Consider the following 17,413-nt stretch of genomic DNA (forward strand, 5'->3'; position numbering starts at 1 on the left):
GGAATTAACCTATTATCTTATAATGCTGCAATCTTTTTTAATAGCTAGGCACTGCTTATGCATACAAGGCTTTTTTTTCCATAACGTTGATGTTGACGCATAATAACTACTGTGTGACTTTCTGTTTGTGTTGGTTTGTCACATGTGTCTTCAGTGATTTAATCGCATATAAACTGAATGGTTTCTGTGGAACTCCTGTGAGGGAGTTGATCTTCTCCTGCCAGGGTTCTCTGTGGCCCTTTCTGATCTCTCGCCATGACATACCACAAACAGCTGCAGGCTATTTGCGCAAGTTTCTCTTCAGGCTCATAAATCTGTAACTGAAATTTCTTCTAGATTTACATTCATTCTGTACAACTAAATCAAAATTCAATCTGTACTGTTGTGTATTGTATCTGATGTCAACTGTGCTTTGATCAGAAACTCAACTGGACTCACTGCATAAACTCTGGTTGCAAGAGCAGGTTGGAAGCTAGGAATACTGCATCGAATAACTCACCACCTGGCTCCCAAAGCCCGTCCACCATCTACAAAGCACAAGTTAGATGTGTGATAAAATACTCAGCACTTGCTTGGATGAGTGCAGCTCCAACAACACTCAAAAGCTTGACACCATCCAGGACAAAGCAGCTCACTTGATTGGCACTACTCCCACCAGTATCCACCACTGACACTCAGTAGCAGCAGTGTGCAGTATCTACAAGATGCACTGAGAAATTCACCAAAGATCCTCAGACAGCACCTTCCAAACCAAAACCACTTCCATCTAGAAGAACAAAGAAAGTAGGTATATGGGAACACCACCACCTTCAAGTTTCCCTCCAAGCCACTCACCATCCCGACTTGGAAATATATCACTCTTCCTTCACTGTCGCTGGGTCAACCAATGGCAGGTGGGCTGCAGCGGTTCAAGAAGGCAGCTCACCACACCTCAAGGGCAACTAGGGATGCACACTATATACTGGCCTGGCCAGTGATGCCCATATCCAACAAAGGAATATTTTTTTTTTAAATCTACAGGACCTACCTGATCTAAAGTGGTGGCAGAAAACTAGGTAATTTCACAAAAAGAGACTCTTTTCTCAAACAATATGCACTTTCTTTGCATGTTAGCAATTAGATACAAGAAGACATTGTTCCTCAAACTTTATGACTGAGATGGTAAGTCTGTCTTCATTGAGATCCAGACCTGATTCGCCTTTACTTTCCTAAGACTTTGCAAGATCATTAGATTGGTTCTTCTGCATTAATCCATTCATTGCCATTACCGATACAAGATTAATAAGTCTTTGCAATGCATTTTATTTTAACGGAAATGCTGTTTCATCCCCAGTTCAAGTGCAGGAAATTAAATCTGTGTCAACTTTGCCCAGTTGAGAGCACTTTTATGTCAGAGAGTGTAGTCATTGAGTTCAATTCTGAAATAGATTTCAACACAGAGCTCACCCAACAGTTCCGTGTAGCGCTGAGAACTTCAACATCGCAAAGATTGCTGCCTCTTAACTATCAGTTGATCACCGAGACCCTACCCTCTGCTTTTTTAGATGTTTGTTAGAGATCCCTCAGCAATTTTCAAAGTGCAAGCTTTCTTAGCACTTTGCCCAACTTTCTCAACCAATAGAAAAGGTATAAATTGGCACCTGTGAATCACGGAAAACCATTTCTTCCAACATCCACCTCTTGACTCTCTACGTATTTGTTTTCCTTTGCATTGTTCCGAATCACATCTAGATAACAGACTGATGATTCCATAAATACTTTCCATGGAATACAAAAATTATACCAAACAAGATAATCTTCAGACTAGTTGAGATTATTAGATGTCAGTGCAAGATTCAAGTGCTTGTGTGAAACTACTATTTCACAGTATATTCCAAAGAAAATAATGCTCTTGAAATATTTCATTTTGATTTGGAAAAGTCATGGATTTTGTTTTACCAAAGGTGCAGAAATCCTGTGTGTTTTGTTCTGTGGCAAATGGAAACCGAGAAGCTGATTTCCTCACTTTGCACATGGACGTTTTTTTGCATGAATAGAAAAACACAAACAAATGAAATATGGTATAATTTTGTGTATGTGACCATTATCCAGCTTTTTAATCACCTTGCATTTATTTTAATTCTGCCTTATCCACTTCATTCATTAATTCTGTAATATTTATCACATGTTTGAGGTAATTTCAAAATACGCCAACAATTAAGGTGGCACAGTGGCTCAGTGGTTAGCACTGCTGCCTCACAGTGCCATGGACCTGGGTTTGATTCCTGCCTCAGGCAACTGTCTGTGTGGCATTTGCACATTCTCCCTGTGGCTGCATGGGTTTCCTCCCACAATCCAAAGATGTGCAGGTCAGGTGAATTGGCCAATGCTAAATTAATTGCCCATAGTGTTCAGGGATGTGTAGGTTCGGGGTAAATATAGGGTTTGGGTGGCTTACTCTTTGGAGGGTTGATGGGGATGTTTTGGGCCGTAGGGCCTGTTTCCACACTGTAGGGAATCTGTGATTGTATTAATCCTAAATTTTTGAATATGGATCAAAATGCCTACCAAGCAGTGCTTTTAATTCCTTCCAATTTATCTCCAGAGAAATGTCACTAATTCAAAGGTATGGAAAATATTTGAGTAAATTGTTTCCCTTTGATAGGCGATGTTGAAATATTATTGCTGAATTTATTTATTGTAGGTAGCTCAATTAACATCGAATTGTTATCAGCCAGTGCACTTAGTGTAGATGTAGCTACAACTGGCAAGGACCTGGTTTTGATTCCAGTCTCGGGTGACTGTGCAAACTCCACACAGACAGACATTCTCCCGATGTCTGCTTGAGTTTCCTCCGGGTGCTCCATTTTCGTACTACAGTCCAAAGATGTACAGGTTAAGTGAATTGGCCATGCTAAATTGCCCATAGTGTTCAGGGATGTGTAGGTTAGATGTAGGGATTCTATGATAACATCAACACATCTTAATTTTTATTAACCCCAAAGATAAATAAATTAGTGGGATTTAAAGAATTCTAATTACTTTTAGATTTATAGTTGTTTGGTGATGGATGCTTTCGTTTCTTTGTAGTAATGCTTTAGATATGAAATACAACCCACGCTTAAACCTACTGGATGATGGTACTTTAATGATCAAGAATACTCAGGAGGATGACCAAGGAGTCTATCAATGCATGGCCAAAAATGTAGCAGGAGAAGTGAAAACTCCTGAAGTTATTCTTCGGTACTTTGAGATACCAGGTAAGCTCTTTCTGCTTTAAGATAGTTACGTGTGAACATATGGGTGGGTGGCGCTGAGTGGAGGTGACAGAAGGTGAATGAAAACCTACATTGGTGCTCCTTACAGAAATAATAGATATAAGTACATTACTACAGAGATAAGATTGTTTTCATGCAATACTGTCTCTTTACTCTCAGACAAGAAATCAAAAATTTGCAACATGCTAGTGGAGATATAGTGTTAGTTTTACTTCCAGTGGGAGGTGAACTTTTCAGAACAAGATTTAGTGGGCCTTATCAAACTGAAAGGAGATTGAGTGAGGTGAATTATTTTATAAGAATGCCAGCTGGAAAGGAATCTCACAGAGTGTGTCATGTTAATATGCTCAAAAGTTATTTTGATAGGGAAGGAAAGCAAAAGGAGAAGGTTTTATTGGTTATAGGAGAAAGTGAGGACTGCAGATGCTGGAGATCAGAGCTGAAAATGTGTTGCTGGAAAAGCGCAGCAGGTCCGGCAGCATCCAAGGAACAGGAGAATCGACGTTTCGGGCATAAGCCCTTCTTCAGGAATGGTTTATTGGTTATAGCACAGAGTGAAGATCCAAGTTCAGATGAGACTGAATTGGACATTCCTCAAATATTAAAAAATGTGAATTAATTATTGCGTTACCTTCCAGAGGAGAATCGAAATAACCTAAAAGAGTTATGACATTTCCATTGGAGATATGTGAGAATAAGCTGGGAAGTACTAATCTGATTATGCGTGATGTATGTATAGTTAATACTGTTCTATTTAAGCAATTAGCATATAGACCTAACCCTCTAAAGTGGCTCAGGTTCAAAAGGGGTTGAACGCATGCTGAAAGATAATACAATCAAAGTTGAGTTGAATGGAGCTTACTTATAGTAATGTGGTAAAACCACGTAATACCCAATGATTATGTGTTGGGTCAATGAAGTTATAAAATCTGATTCATACCCACTCAACATTTAGAAGGCTGTAGTGAGAAGGTGGGACAAGCAACTTATATTTCAAAATTAGACTTACTCAGAAGACACTTGCAGGTTCCTTTATCCGAAAGAGCAAAGGAAATTTTGGCTTCTCTGATTCTGAATAGACTGCCACTTGGTATGAAAAATGCACAAAGCTACATTTCAAAGATTAACCAGTAAGGTCATTTCAGGATTACCCAATTGTATGGTGTATTTTCATGATCTGGTGATTTTTACTCACAAATGGAAAGAACATTTGGAGCATCTAGAGGAATTGCTCAAAGGACTTCGGGCGGTGGGCTTGGTAGAAAACCAGGCTATGAGTGAGTTTGCAAAAGCCCAAGTCACATTTCTGGGCCATTTCATTAGACGTGGACAAATGGCCCCACGAGATGAGAAAGCAAAAGTTATTGTGGTGTTTCCCATACCATCTACAAAGAGAGAAGAACTGACTGATCTTTATTGGAAGTTCATACTGAATTTTAGCAGTGTGTTTGCTCCCCTGACTGACTTGTTAAAGAAGTGCAGAAAATTTCAGTGGACGGTGGACTGTCAGAAGGCACTTGACAGCCTGAAAGTTGTATTCACCACTACCCCAGTGTTAGCCACATCCAATTATTCAAAGTCATTCAAGGTAGCTATCAATATGAGTGATGTGGATGTCTGCGATTCTCTTGCAAGAAGATGACGAGAAGTTAGAAAGACCTAGTGTGTATTTTTTGACTAATCATCAAGAGACATATTTTATGGTTGAGAAGGAAACCTTAACCTTGGTTGACTGAGAGGGGATCTGATTAAGACATTTAAGATTATTAAACGATTGGACACTCTGGAGGCAGGAAACATGTTTCCGCTGATGGGTGAGTGCCGAACCAGAGGACACAGCTTAAAAATACGGGGTAGACCATTTAGGACAGAGATGAGGAGAAACTTCTTCACTCAGAGAGTGGTGGCTGTGTGGAATGCTCTTCCCCAGACGGCAGTGGAGGCCCAGTCTCTGGATTCATTTAAGAAAGAGTTGGATAGAGCTCTCAAGGATAGTGGAATCAAGGGTTATGGAGATAAGGCAGGAACAGGATACTGATTAAGGATGATCAGCCATGATCATATTGAATGGTGGTGCAGGCTCGAAAGGCAGAATGGCCTACTCCTGCACCTATTGTCTATTGACATTTTAACATTTGTATTGCCAGTAATATGCTTGAGACAATTGAATATACTGATTGTAACCCTTTAAAAGTTTTGGAAAAAAATTAAGAATAAAAATTCCAGACTGTGTAGATGGAGCTTATTATTGCACCCATTCAAATTAACAATTATACATGTGGCAGGATGAGGCAACGTAATTGCTGATGCATTGTCACGACTTTGATGAGGAGGCGGTCAGTGGCAGGAGAAAAATGGACTGAAATGGAATGTGGTAGCGAATGTTTGCATGCTTAGAGTCCATGTAATGTATATGTATTGTAGTGTACTCATTACATTAGGCTGAAGCTTTTTAAAACTAGAACCATTTTTGTATTTTGATGGTTCTTTCTTTTTTTTTAATGAGTGAGGCATGACCATACTATGGCTTTCAGAGATGTATTTTGTCTTATTTTCTTTTATGAAGAAAGGTTAAGACACAGGTGATTAGTGGTCTGCTCAAAACCAATGAAGTAAACAGCTTATGACGCCTTGGGTTTGTTTTTAAAATTGTAACAATAAAAGCATCCTGAATGGGTGGAGTCAAGCTCCCACAGAGCCGAGACTTTTAATTTTAGCTTTCAGCAGTTGATGGGGTCTTGAAGCTGGATATGGAAGCTCTTATTCCTCTCTCCCTGTTACAGCTAGAAGCTGGGGTTCTCTTCCTACTGCTAGAATTGCATGTGAGGCAATCTATTTTATTGAATTTGCCTTTGCCAAGTGTGTGTTTGTGGGATGTTAATATATTGGAACAGTTAATTATTAGTAGTTTATATATATAATTTTGTTAAACATTTTGATAGCGTTATAGTTAAGCTAATACTTTTTTTATTTTGTCTGTTTTCTAACTGTAGATCAAAAAGAGTGTGTCTGTTTTAAGTCCAGTAGTTTGACCAATTGAATTGCATCCAGAATGCAATGCTTAGCACATAGCCTAGACCTTAACTTTTTGTTATTTTAAAGATATCTTCTCAATATATTTTGAGGGAGTTTGGTCTGGTCCACAGTATTAGTATTGGTGCCGTCTGAAATGTATCTGTAAGGAGTAATATGTGATTACAAAACTTTGAAGTGTAGATGTAATTTAGAAGCTTGTGTAAATCTCTGCATTTTGGCATTTTCAGCTCATTTGCTGTCAGTGAAGTTCTGTATTGAATTGACCTCAGCAATTTATGTGGAGTTTGAACATCTGAGACAAAAGTCTTCTGTTTCCCATTCTTTGAATGTCGTTCCATTTCTGCTTAAGTTCTGTATTTCGGACCTGCAGCATTTGTAGTTTCTCATTTGTACGAATTTCACAGCATAAAATGATGATTCAGTGTGTCTTTTGACCGCCTTTGTGACACTTCAGCTTCATGGGTGCCTTATAAATGCAAGTATCATCCTCTATTAATTCCTCTTATTAGCTAGCATTGCCATTGCAATCTGATGAAAAGACTTGAAATATACTCAATAATACACTCATAGGGAGATGACGGCATAGTGGGCTATTAATTCAGTGACCCAAGTAGTGTTCTGGGGCACTGGGCTCGAATCCCACCATGGTAGATGGGGGAAATTGAATTCATTAAAAATCTGGAATTAAGTGTCTACAGATACCTATGAATCCATTGTCAATTGTAGGACAAACCCATCTGGTTCACTAATGTCCTTTAGGGAAAGAAACTGGCATCCTTCTCTGATCTGGTCTATGTATGACTCCAGACCCACACCAATGTAGTTGACACTTTATTGCCCTCTGGCAGTTAGTGATGGACAATAAATGCTGGCCTAGCCAGTGATACCCACATCCCATGAATGAAGTTACAAAAAAAAGACATGATGTTGGAAAGGTCAATTGGACCAACATATTTGAAAGTACGTGCAAATTCAGACCATCGGATATCCTGACAGACACACAACTTCTGTGACACCAAACTGTTTATTTAGACTCTGATAAACAATGTAGGCATGCAGTTACAAAGCTTTTTGGCACAACTATTTGCTCCGTTCTAGAGCATAGTTGGCTGATGGTTAATTTGTTTTAGAGTGATGGAGCTTATAAACAATTGGATGTTTGTACAACACAGGAAGGTTAGTGAGACTGAGTGCTTAACTCTGGGAGATTCATCATGGAAGGATGTTGGTCCAATGAGGGAGGAAATAATGTCCTCCATGAGGGAGGAAGTGTTAGCCCAAGAGATGGAGCCAAAGACAGCAAGACATTCAACCTGAAGCAGAGAGGTATTAATTAGGTTGGCAGGTAATTAATTGGTACGATAATATTTTTTTCTCTAAACTAGTAGTGGGTGATGTAAGCAGAGGTGATTGGTAAATGTCTGTATCTAAACTTATTTTTGTTTGTAGCTATATCAAGTCTTATGAGTTGTGCTGTACATGCCTGGCAATAAATTTCCTTTACCTGAAATGTTTAAACAGCATCGACATTCTTAATTTTTATAACTTTGCTGCTGGGCTTCTGGCCAGGATTTCAGTATGAGTATCAGTGTATGAAGTTGTGGGGTTTTGTGCTTATTGCGATGTTACCATTCATAACATCAGATACAGGTGATTGACATGCATTTCCTTCATTTGGATATGGAACATTTGGACATTTCTGAGAAAAGATTCCAAGAGAAGATTTTGAAAGAAAACATGATATTAATCAGCTTGCTCTCTCAGAGCAAAAGGAAATGGAGTCATTAACCAAGAAATGTTTTGTTTTGATTTGACTTGATTTTATGTGTACTGAGGTACAATGAAAAGTGTTGTCTTAACGTGCTTTACAGGCGGATCAGGGTAACAGAACAGCGTGCAGACTACACTGTTGAGAATGTGCAGAGAGGTCAACATTAACATTAGGAGGTCCATTCAAGAGTCTGAATACAGCAGGGAAGAAGCTGTTCTTGAAGCAGTTCGTACATGTACTCAAACTTTTATATCTTCTGCCTGACGGAAGGGGCGGAAGAGAGTATAACTGAGGTGGAGGGCTCTTTGATTATGATGGTTGCTTTTCCGATGCAGTGGGAAGTATAGATAAAGTCCGTGGATGGAAGACTGGTTTGCATAATGGAAAAGGCTATGTTCACAACTCTCTGTAGTTTGTTTCAGTCTTGGGAAGAACAGCTGCCACACCACGCTGTGACGTATCTAGATGCTTTTTATGGTGCATCTGTGCAAATTGATAAGAGTCTTTAAGAACATGCTGAATTTCCTGAGCCTCTTGAGGAAGTAAAGATGTTGTGCTTTCTTGGTCGTAGTCTCAACCTGGGTAGACCAGACAGATTGGTGATCATCACTCCCAGCAACTTGATGCTCTCGACCATTTCCGCCTCAGCACCATTGATACAAAAAGGGTATTCTCTCCATTCTGCTTCCTAAAGTCAATGACTAGCTCCTTTGTTTTGTTGATGTTAATGAAAAGATTGCTGTGTTTACACCATGCCCTTAAGCACTCAGTCTCTTTCCTATATTCTGACTCATCATTGTTTGAGGTCCGACCTGCAATGCTGGTGTCATCAGCAAACTTGTAAATGGACAGGTGTGGAATTTGACCATGCAGTTATGTTTGCATAAGGAGTATAGTAGGAGGCTGAGTATGCAGCTTTGTAGGGCACCAGTGTTGAGGATTATCATGGAGGGCATGTTGTCGGCTATCCTTATTATCCTTACTGACTGCGATCGTTTGGTCAGAAGGTTGAGAATTCAGTTACAGAATGGGGAGCAGAGACTTGGGTCCCAGAGTTTGGAGATGTGTTGTTTTGGAATTAAGTGTAGAAGGCAGAGATGTATTCAATAAGTAGGAGCCTGATGTGGATGTCATTGTCGTCCAGATGTTCCAGGGATGAGTGCAGGGCCAGAGTCATGGTGAGGCTCTACTCTAATGTGGGGATGTAGTGATGCACATGCAGTGAAATCTTTTACCTGTTAATGTCCATAAATTTGATACATTAACAATTGGGCATCCTCCTCTTCTACACATTTGATTCTAAAGTCCATATTCCCTTCAATTGGGACGACACTGGGGTTGACATTGTACAATTCTGGGGCTGTTAATTTTTTTTAGGAGATTGTATGATATTATACTCTAGTGGGCGGCACGGTGGCACAGTGGTTAGCACTGCTGCTTCACAGCGCCTGAGACCCGGGTTCAATTCCCGCCTCAGGCGACTGACTGTGTGGAGTTTGCACGTTCTCCCCGTGTCTGCGTGGGTTTCCTCCGGGTGCTCCGGTTTCCTCCCACAGTCCAAAAAAGATGTGCAGGGTCAGGTGAATTGGCTATGCTAAATTGCCCGTAGTGTTAGGTAAGGGGTAAATGTAGGGGTATGGGTGGGTTTCGCTTCGGCGGGTCGGTGTGGACTTGTTGGGCCGAAGGGCCTGTTTCCACACTGTAATGTAATCTAATCTAATCTAATCTATACATGCGTTGACATTGTACAATTCTGGGGCTGTTAATTTTTTTTAGGAGATTGTATGATATACATGCTGACAATTACTCAAAGTAAATTGTGGTGTGTGATATGCAAATTTCCATTAGTTGCTGATGCTATGATCCCCATAGAAACTGATAGCTTTTCTTTTAAATAAGGAAAGGAAATTCCTATACAGCCAATGGAAAGAGATCCATTGAATAGTGAATAAGATTTCACTATTTAAAACCTTTACTGTAACACATGAACTAAAATCAATATAATTTTAAAATTAATTAATAATGATGGGTATGTTACAGTAAAAAGTAAATTTCTCTTTAATTAGCAGTGAAAACAAAAATACATGGTTATAAGCATGCTATTGTCACCTCCTGCACAAATGTATGACCCCATGCAATTTCAGAACTTTTCCCAATTGGCCTCTGCTATGTAGGATCTTCCATTTGCCATGTGACCGTTTGACCTTTTGAATCATATTCACCAGCAGCTATAATCTATCTAAAGCCCTTGGATGGGATTCACACCAACACCATGTTTACGCTGTTCACGACAGTCCCAATAGCACATAATTGTAGTTGAAGGGAGTTTCTCGAAATGGAGAAAGGTGACCAATGGTGTTCCACAGGGGTCAGTGTTGGGGCTACTGTTGTTTGTAATATACATAAATAATCTGGAAAAGGACACTGTTGGTATGATCAGCAAGTTTGCAAATGACACGAAGATTGGTGGAGTAGCAGAAAGCATAAGGGACTGTCAGAGAATACGGGGGATATAGAGAGACTGGAGAGTTGGGCGGAAAAGTGGCAGATGGGTTTCAATCCAGACAAATGTGATGTGATGCATTTAGGCAAGACTAATTCTAGAGCGAATTATACAATGAACGGTAGAGCCTTTTTGAAAAATTGATGGGCAGAAAGACTCTGGGAGTACAGGTCCATTGTACCCTGAAGGTTGCTGCACAGGTGGATAGAGTGGTCAAGAAGGCATATAGTATGCTTGCCTTCATTGAACAGGGTATTGCATATAGGAGCTGGCAAGTCATGTTAAAATTGTACAAGACATTGGTTCGGCCGCATTTAGAATTCTGTGTACAGTTCTGGTCACCACATTACCAAAAGGAGGTGGACGCTTTGGAGAGGGTGCAGAGAAGGTTTACGAGGATATTGCCTGGTATGGAAGGTGCTAGCTATGAAGAGAGGTTGAGTAGGTTAGGTTTACTTTCATTAGAAAAAAGGAGATTGAGAGGGTACCTGATTGAGGTTTACAAGATCATGAAGGGTACAGACAGGGTGGATAGAGACAAGCTTTTTCCCAGGGTGAAGGATTCAATAACAGGAGGTCATGCTTTCAAAGTGAGATGTGGAAAGTTTAAGGGGGATACACATGGCAAGTACTTCACACAGAGGGTGGTGGGCATTTGGAATGCATTGCCAATAGTGGTGGTAGAGGCAGGCATGGTAGATTTATTTAAGATGTGTCTGGACAGATGCATGAGTAGGTGGGGAGCAGAGGGATACAGATGCTTAGGAATTGACCGACAGGTTTAGACAGTACATTTGGATCGGCTCAGGCTTGGAGGGCCGAAGGGCCTGTTCCTGGGCTGTAAACTTTCTTTGTTCTCTTTCCAGACTCCCATCGTGACCTCTTTATATGGTCCATTGAGCTCTGGCAGCACTGAAGTTTCAACATTTGGTTTGTCCAATATGCAACGCCTTAAGCTTCCTGTTGTCAGTATTCTGAACTTTCCAACTATAATAACAGATACGTTAACATAGCCCCTGCTGTATTCTTAGAGCTGTGCTTTAACACCAGGATGTGTTCTAAAACGGCTAAAGAGAAAATTGCTTTATTACCCAACCTGTTTCCTCTATACACACATCCTCAATGTTATGAAACAAAATAATGTCTACAGCAACTCCACTGGACTTATTTTTCTGTTTACCTTTTGCTTCTTAGTTAATTATCCCCAAGGCAACCCTTGGTCACATGAGCATTTATTGGAACCTAATGGTTTAATGATCAGGAAAGCAACTTACTCTCTGTCAGAATATTCTGTTTCCCATTTCAGTCTTGATACAACATTACCCATGAAGAAAATGCACACTTCCCACTGCACATGGTTTCAAAATCACAAACTTACCTTCAAGTAAAACATACGTTATTGAGTTTAGAAGCTTGGATAATATTCTCAAAAATATGTTTCATAGAATCCAGCAGTGCACAAAGAGGCCTTTCAGCCCACTGAGTCTGCAGTAACCCCCCCGCCCCGCCCCGCCCCCAAGGTGTCCCACCCACACTTGTACCTGTAACCCTGCATTTCTCATGGCTAACTCACCGAGCCTGTACATTCCTGGACACTACAGACAACTTAGCAAGGCCAATCCACCTAACCATCTTTGGACTGCGGGAGGAAACTAGAGCACCCAGAGGAAACCCATGCAAACACAGGGAGAATGTGCAGACTCCACACAGACAGTCACCCGACACTGGACTTGAACCTGGGTCCTTGGCGCTGTGAGGCAACAACGCTGACCACTGAGCTACCGTGCCGCCCCTAATGAGGGCTGCCCAAATATTTAGCCCCTGAATGAATGTGAAATATTACAGCAATGTGAATGGTTAACATCATGGTGTTTATGGTAATGCAAACCAGATATCAACGCTACTTGAAAAGTTGGACATCTTTTCATTATCAGAGGAAGGAATCATAGTGTTAAGCCCAGAATCTAGATATTGAGTCGACTGTGTAGAAATATTGACTTGCTACTCCATGGTTTTGAAATGAATTTGATTCTTCTTCCCTAAAATAGCTCGGCCTGCCTTTGTAATTCAACCACAAAATACGGAAGTGTTGGTTGGTGAGAGTGTCACTTTGGAATGCAGTGCAACAGGAAACCCTCAGCCGCGGATTACCTGGATGAGAAGTGATGGGTCGCCCTTACCCCATGATCCTCGCTATACCATAACTTCCTCAGGAGGACTGTACATACAGAATGTAGTCCAAGCAGATGGTGGGCAATATACATGTCATGCAAACAACAATCAGGACTCCATTCAAGCAAATGCATTCATTATAATCAAAGGTATGTACAGAAAGTGTCATAGTAAAATTCATGTGTGATAGACTTGGGTTGTTACCCTGGGAGCAGAAGAGACAGAGGACAGATATTTTTGAGATGTATAAAATTATGATGGGCATACACAGAGAAGAACCTTTTCCCCTTGGTGAAGGGATCATTGCCCAGGGACATAGATTAAAGATAAGGGGCAGGAGGTTTAAAGGGAATGTGAGGACTTTTTTTTCACCCAGAGATTGGTGAGAAACTGGACCTCACTGCCTGTAAAGGTGGTAGAGGCATAAATCCTTATATGTATTATTTAGTATTTAGATGTGCACTTGTGATGCAAACGCATACAACGCTATAGGCCAAGTGCTGGAAAATGGGATTACAATAAACAGGTGGTTGATTTTGACTGGTGCAGATTTGATGGACCAAAGGGCCTTTTCTGTGCTATAGATCTTTTATGACTCTACGTGGGCATCACTGTCAGGGCTGGCCTTTGTTATCCCCCTGAACTGATTGGCTGTCTAGGCCATTTCAAAGGGCAATTAAAGCTCAGCCACGTTGCTCATGTCATCAGATTCCACTCCTGAAAGAACAATAGTGAAAGAGATGGATTTCTACAATAATCAACAACGATGATATAGTCACCGTTAGAGTATATTTTAATTCCAGATTTCACTATGTGTCATGTTCTCCAGAACACAAGATTGCTACTTCAATTACTTTACCATAATGCCGCAGCATCCTCTATCTAGTTTAGAGCAAATTCAGATCCATTTAAACTGTGATAACTATTTCAACGTATTTGTGCTTTTCTTTCTCTGAACTCATCAATATATCCTTACATTCCTTTGTCCCAGATGTTTTTATCTCATTGCATCTTAACTTCATCTGTACTGTTTACCTCAAATGGCTCTTATGATAGAGAGCCAAATTCTAACTGCACTGTACATCAGATGCTCCCCCAAATTCTTCTGTAGACACACTCACACGCACACATTCCCATCTCATCAATAAATGAAAACATGTCCTCCACATCTAGTCTAAAAAATAATTACATTATCTTACATATTTTTATTAGATCACACCTCTGCAGAAAATGTTTTATCTTGAAATAACTCCACAGAGGCCAGTATTCCATCACCAAGTCACTCTTTATTTACATGTGGAGAGTCCTTGACACTGTTCTAGCCTCTCAGAGCCAGCTCTCAGAATGAACAAGATGTCTGACACTCCTGTTTACATCGGGGAGACAGGTCGCCAACTTGCGGATTGTTTCAGAGAACATCTCTGGGACACCTGCACCAAAAAATACCCCAACACCCCGTGGCTGAACACTTCAACTCCACTTCCCACTCCTTTAAGGAAATGTAAGTCTTGGGCCTCCTCCATTGCCAAACCCTAACCACCCGACGCCCGGGGGAAGAATGCCTCATTTTCCGCCTTGGGACCCTGAATCCACACAGGATTAATTTGGATTTCACCAGTTTCCTCATTTCCCCTCCCCCCAACTTATCCCAGTCCCATGCCTCCAACTCGGCACTGCCCTCTTGACCAGTCCATCATCTTTTCCATCTATCTGCTCCACCCTCCTCTCCAACCTATCGCATTCTCCCCCACCGTCATCTACCTATCGATTCTCAGCTACCTTCTACCCCCATCTCCACCCGCCCTCCCATTTATCTCTCAGGCCCCCGGCCCATAAGCCTCATTGCTGATGAAGGGCTTACACCTGAAACGTCGATCCTCCTGCTTCTGGGATGCTGCCTGACCTACTGTGCTTTTCCAGCACCACACTCTCGACTCTGATCTCCAGCACCTGCAGTCCTCACTTTCTCCTGTGTGTATCTGTCAGCTCGGACTCCTTGATGGATCAAATTAACAGCCCCAGTCAGGGAACTCGTATTCGATGAGGTCCACTTGGCTGACATCGTTGCAATCACTGCCCATCTTCTCAATCTTTCCCTGATGTCTATCATACCTTAGTTCAGATATGCTTTGAATAAATCTTTGTTCACCTTCTATAGAACATGTTATGTCCTTGTTAGTAATGTTATCCAGAACAGCTCATAGAACTCCCAAATGTTACCCAGTTGAGGTTCTGTATCTCCTAGATAAAATTCCAAATGTTCAGCGCAGTCCTCTCTAGAAGTGAGTGCCTGTGCATTGCTTTGCTTGTTGAATTACTTTCTGAAATGTAAATAACTTTATTTCACTTATGTTGTGTTTATGTTTGAAGTTAAAAAGAGTTTCTTTTGAAAAAAATCAATTTCTCCCCCTTTCCTTTGTTCTGTAGCTCCACCTCAGTTTACAATCTTGCCGCAAGATCAAACCATTATCGAGGGACATACTGTGGATTTTCATTGTGAGGCTGAGGGTAATCCTGCACCAACTATAACATGGACTAAAGGAGGTATGATGTGCAGGCTATTGTCAGGGATGAATTTGGGCAAAGCACCAACGAAACAAATTGACATTATCTCTATTAACTGTTGGACTCAATCGTTGCTGTCAACATATGCTGCCACACTTGCTGAGCTTCTCCAGCATTTTCTAATTTCATCTTTGTCTTTTTTGCTTTGTAGAATGAAGCCTGTACCCAATTGAGTTGCGTTTTGTGTAGATAGTTTTGATGTTACTAACTGGAGGTTTTTTTTTTACTGTTCCTATAAGATTAATGAACATAGAATATGAGTGATGATTTGAGAACTTATTATAATCTGTTGGTTGTGACTTCCCTTTTTGGCCAGTTTTCCTCTTTTTTATCATAGTGCATTAAAATAATTTTCTGTATTATTCCAATTTGCACTGTTAGTTACATGGAGACCACATCAGTAAAAGCTTGGCATTTTTATAAAGAACTCACTTTCAGTTTTTCCAGTAGATAGATTAAGGAATAATTTGCACATATGCTTGTTTTTTTCAGACACTGCTCATTATCCCAAAAGTGATATTTATTTCATGAAAACACTTGTTTTAAAGATTTGCACATTGCTCAGTATGGTAATTTTGGCCTTGGCTACCAAACATGCTCCATGAATGTAAGCATTGCTGATGTTGTTGAGGTAGATCTCTTCAGGTAAGAAATGACCTAGCTTAGAGTGCAGCAATTTTAAAAAAAAAATCACATGGAGCTGGTGTTGCTGTGCTGCTATCAGAAATCTGACCAGTTTTTGAAGTGTAATAGAAATCCTCTTTGGTTTATAGGCAGTCCGCTTCCTGGGGACAGGCGGCATGTAATCCTCTCCCCAGGGACACTGAGGATTTCCAGCGTTGCTCTTCATGACGAAGGGCAATACGAATGCCAAGCTGATAACATAGTCGGTGCTCTCCGAGTTCCAGCCCAGCTGACTGTACAGCGCAGAGGTATTCTTCAGATCTAGCATTATTAAAAAAGTCTGAAATGAATGTAAAGAAATCTTTTTTTTGGAACCGTAATGACAACTTAGAAGTGAGATGTTGCTCCGTTTTGTAGACCAGTCCACGTACCCCCTACTTCTCTTTATTGTTGTTCTAACAAAAAAATTACAGGTAGGATCATAAACACCCAGATGAAGTTAATTCTTGAATTACGTCTGATATTAGAACTTGCTTTATTATCACATGTACTCACATGGATACAGTGAAAAGTTTACAGATCGCAACTTGGCCATCTTCGGTAGCAAGGTACTGATTCTTAAGTCCAAATTTTTAAGAAAAAATTAGAAAAATAAAGAGATTATAAAGTCCAGCAATAATTTGGAAAACTGGAGAAATAAAAGTTCTTCCAAGCCAGACCATACTGGGCTTCATCTCGGGGCCGGGAGTCTGATTACACACCGAGACGCATATTCATCCTCTGTAGAATTGGATAGAACATGCAATCTTAGCAAAAGACCCACTGGCCAACGTCTGTTCCATGCACTCTGTACGCACACCAACCCCAACCAAAACTGAGAACAAGATGATAGCCATGGCTAACAAAGTTGGAATACATTTGCACAACAGATTTGCTTGCTTTTACCTTGTTTGGCAGAGACTTGAGGTCACATGGGAAGAAAATAATCACACAGCAGCAGTTCCAAATTCATGTGTCCACCATAAACAAGTTTTATTTTCCTTTTTTCTCTTGGTGCCTGTAGTATCACTGGTCATTATAAACACCCCAGCTGATCTGACGGTTGCTGCTGGATCAGACGTGCAGATTCCCTGCGGTTCTCGGGGGGATCCTGAGCCAACTGTAACATGGAGTAAGGTAGGTGAGAACTTCAGTAAAAGCTGCTTTGAAAGGTGAACCAAGTGGTAGTTTAAAACACATGCACATCTTTTAAAAGGAAACTGATTTCACCTCACTGAGGAGAGATCAAAAACAGAATTAAGAGCGTCAGTGCATATCATGGTTTGGAGCTGCCGGTGTTGGACTGGTGTGTACAAAGTTAAAAACTTTACCACAACCACCTGATGAAGGAGCAGCTCTCCGAAAGCTAGTGCTTCCAAATAAACCTGTTGGACTATGACCTGGTGTTGTGTGATTTTTAACTTAGTACACATCATGTTTACTTTG

General features: G+C 40.7%; 1 protein-coding gene across 2 annotated transcripts in view; it reads left to right on the forward strand.

The window, feature by feature from the left end:
- The window catches only part of pxdn (peroxidasin), a 245,960-nt gene that overhangs the window by 170,787 nt on the left and 57,760 nt on the right, over positions 1 to 17,413 (forward strand). For both annotated transcript variants that reach the window (XM_043678736.2, XM_043678744.2), the window contains 5 exons: positions 3,070 to 3,239; positions 12,616 to 12,888; positions 15,167 to 15,283; positions 16,078 to 16,236; positions 16,992 to 17,104. In XM_043678736.2, coding sequence (XP_043534671.2) covers positions 3,070 to 3,239; positions 12,616 to 12,888; positions 15,167 to 15,283; positions 16,078 to 16,236; positions 16,992 to 17,104 — 832 coding nt within the window. The remainder of the gene's footprint in view (positions 1 to 3,069; positions 3,240 to 12,615; positions 12,889 to 15,166; positions 15,284 to 16,077; positions 16,237 to 16,991; positions 17,105 to 17,413) is intronic.

This window comes from Chiloscyllium plagiosum, unplaced genomic scaffold, assembly GCF_037043375.1.
Source record: "Chiloscyllium plagiosum isolate Xiang-an unplaced genomic scaffold, Cpla_swu_hap1 HiC_scaffold_3, whole genome shotgun sequence".
In the NCBI taxonomy this organism is placed as follows: domain Eukaryota; kingdom Metazoa; phylum Chordata; class Chondrichthyes; order Orectolobiformes; family Hemiscylliidae; genus Chiloscyllium; species Chiloscyllium plagiosum.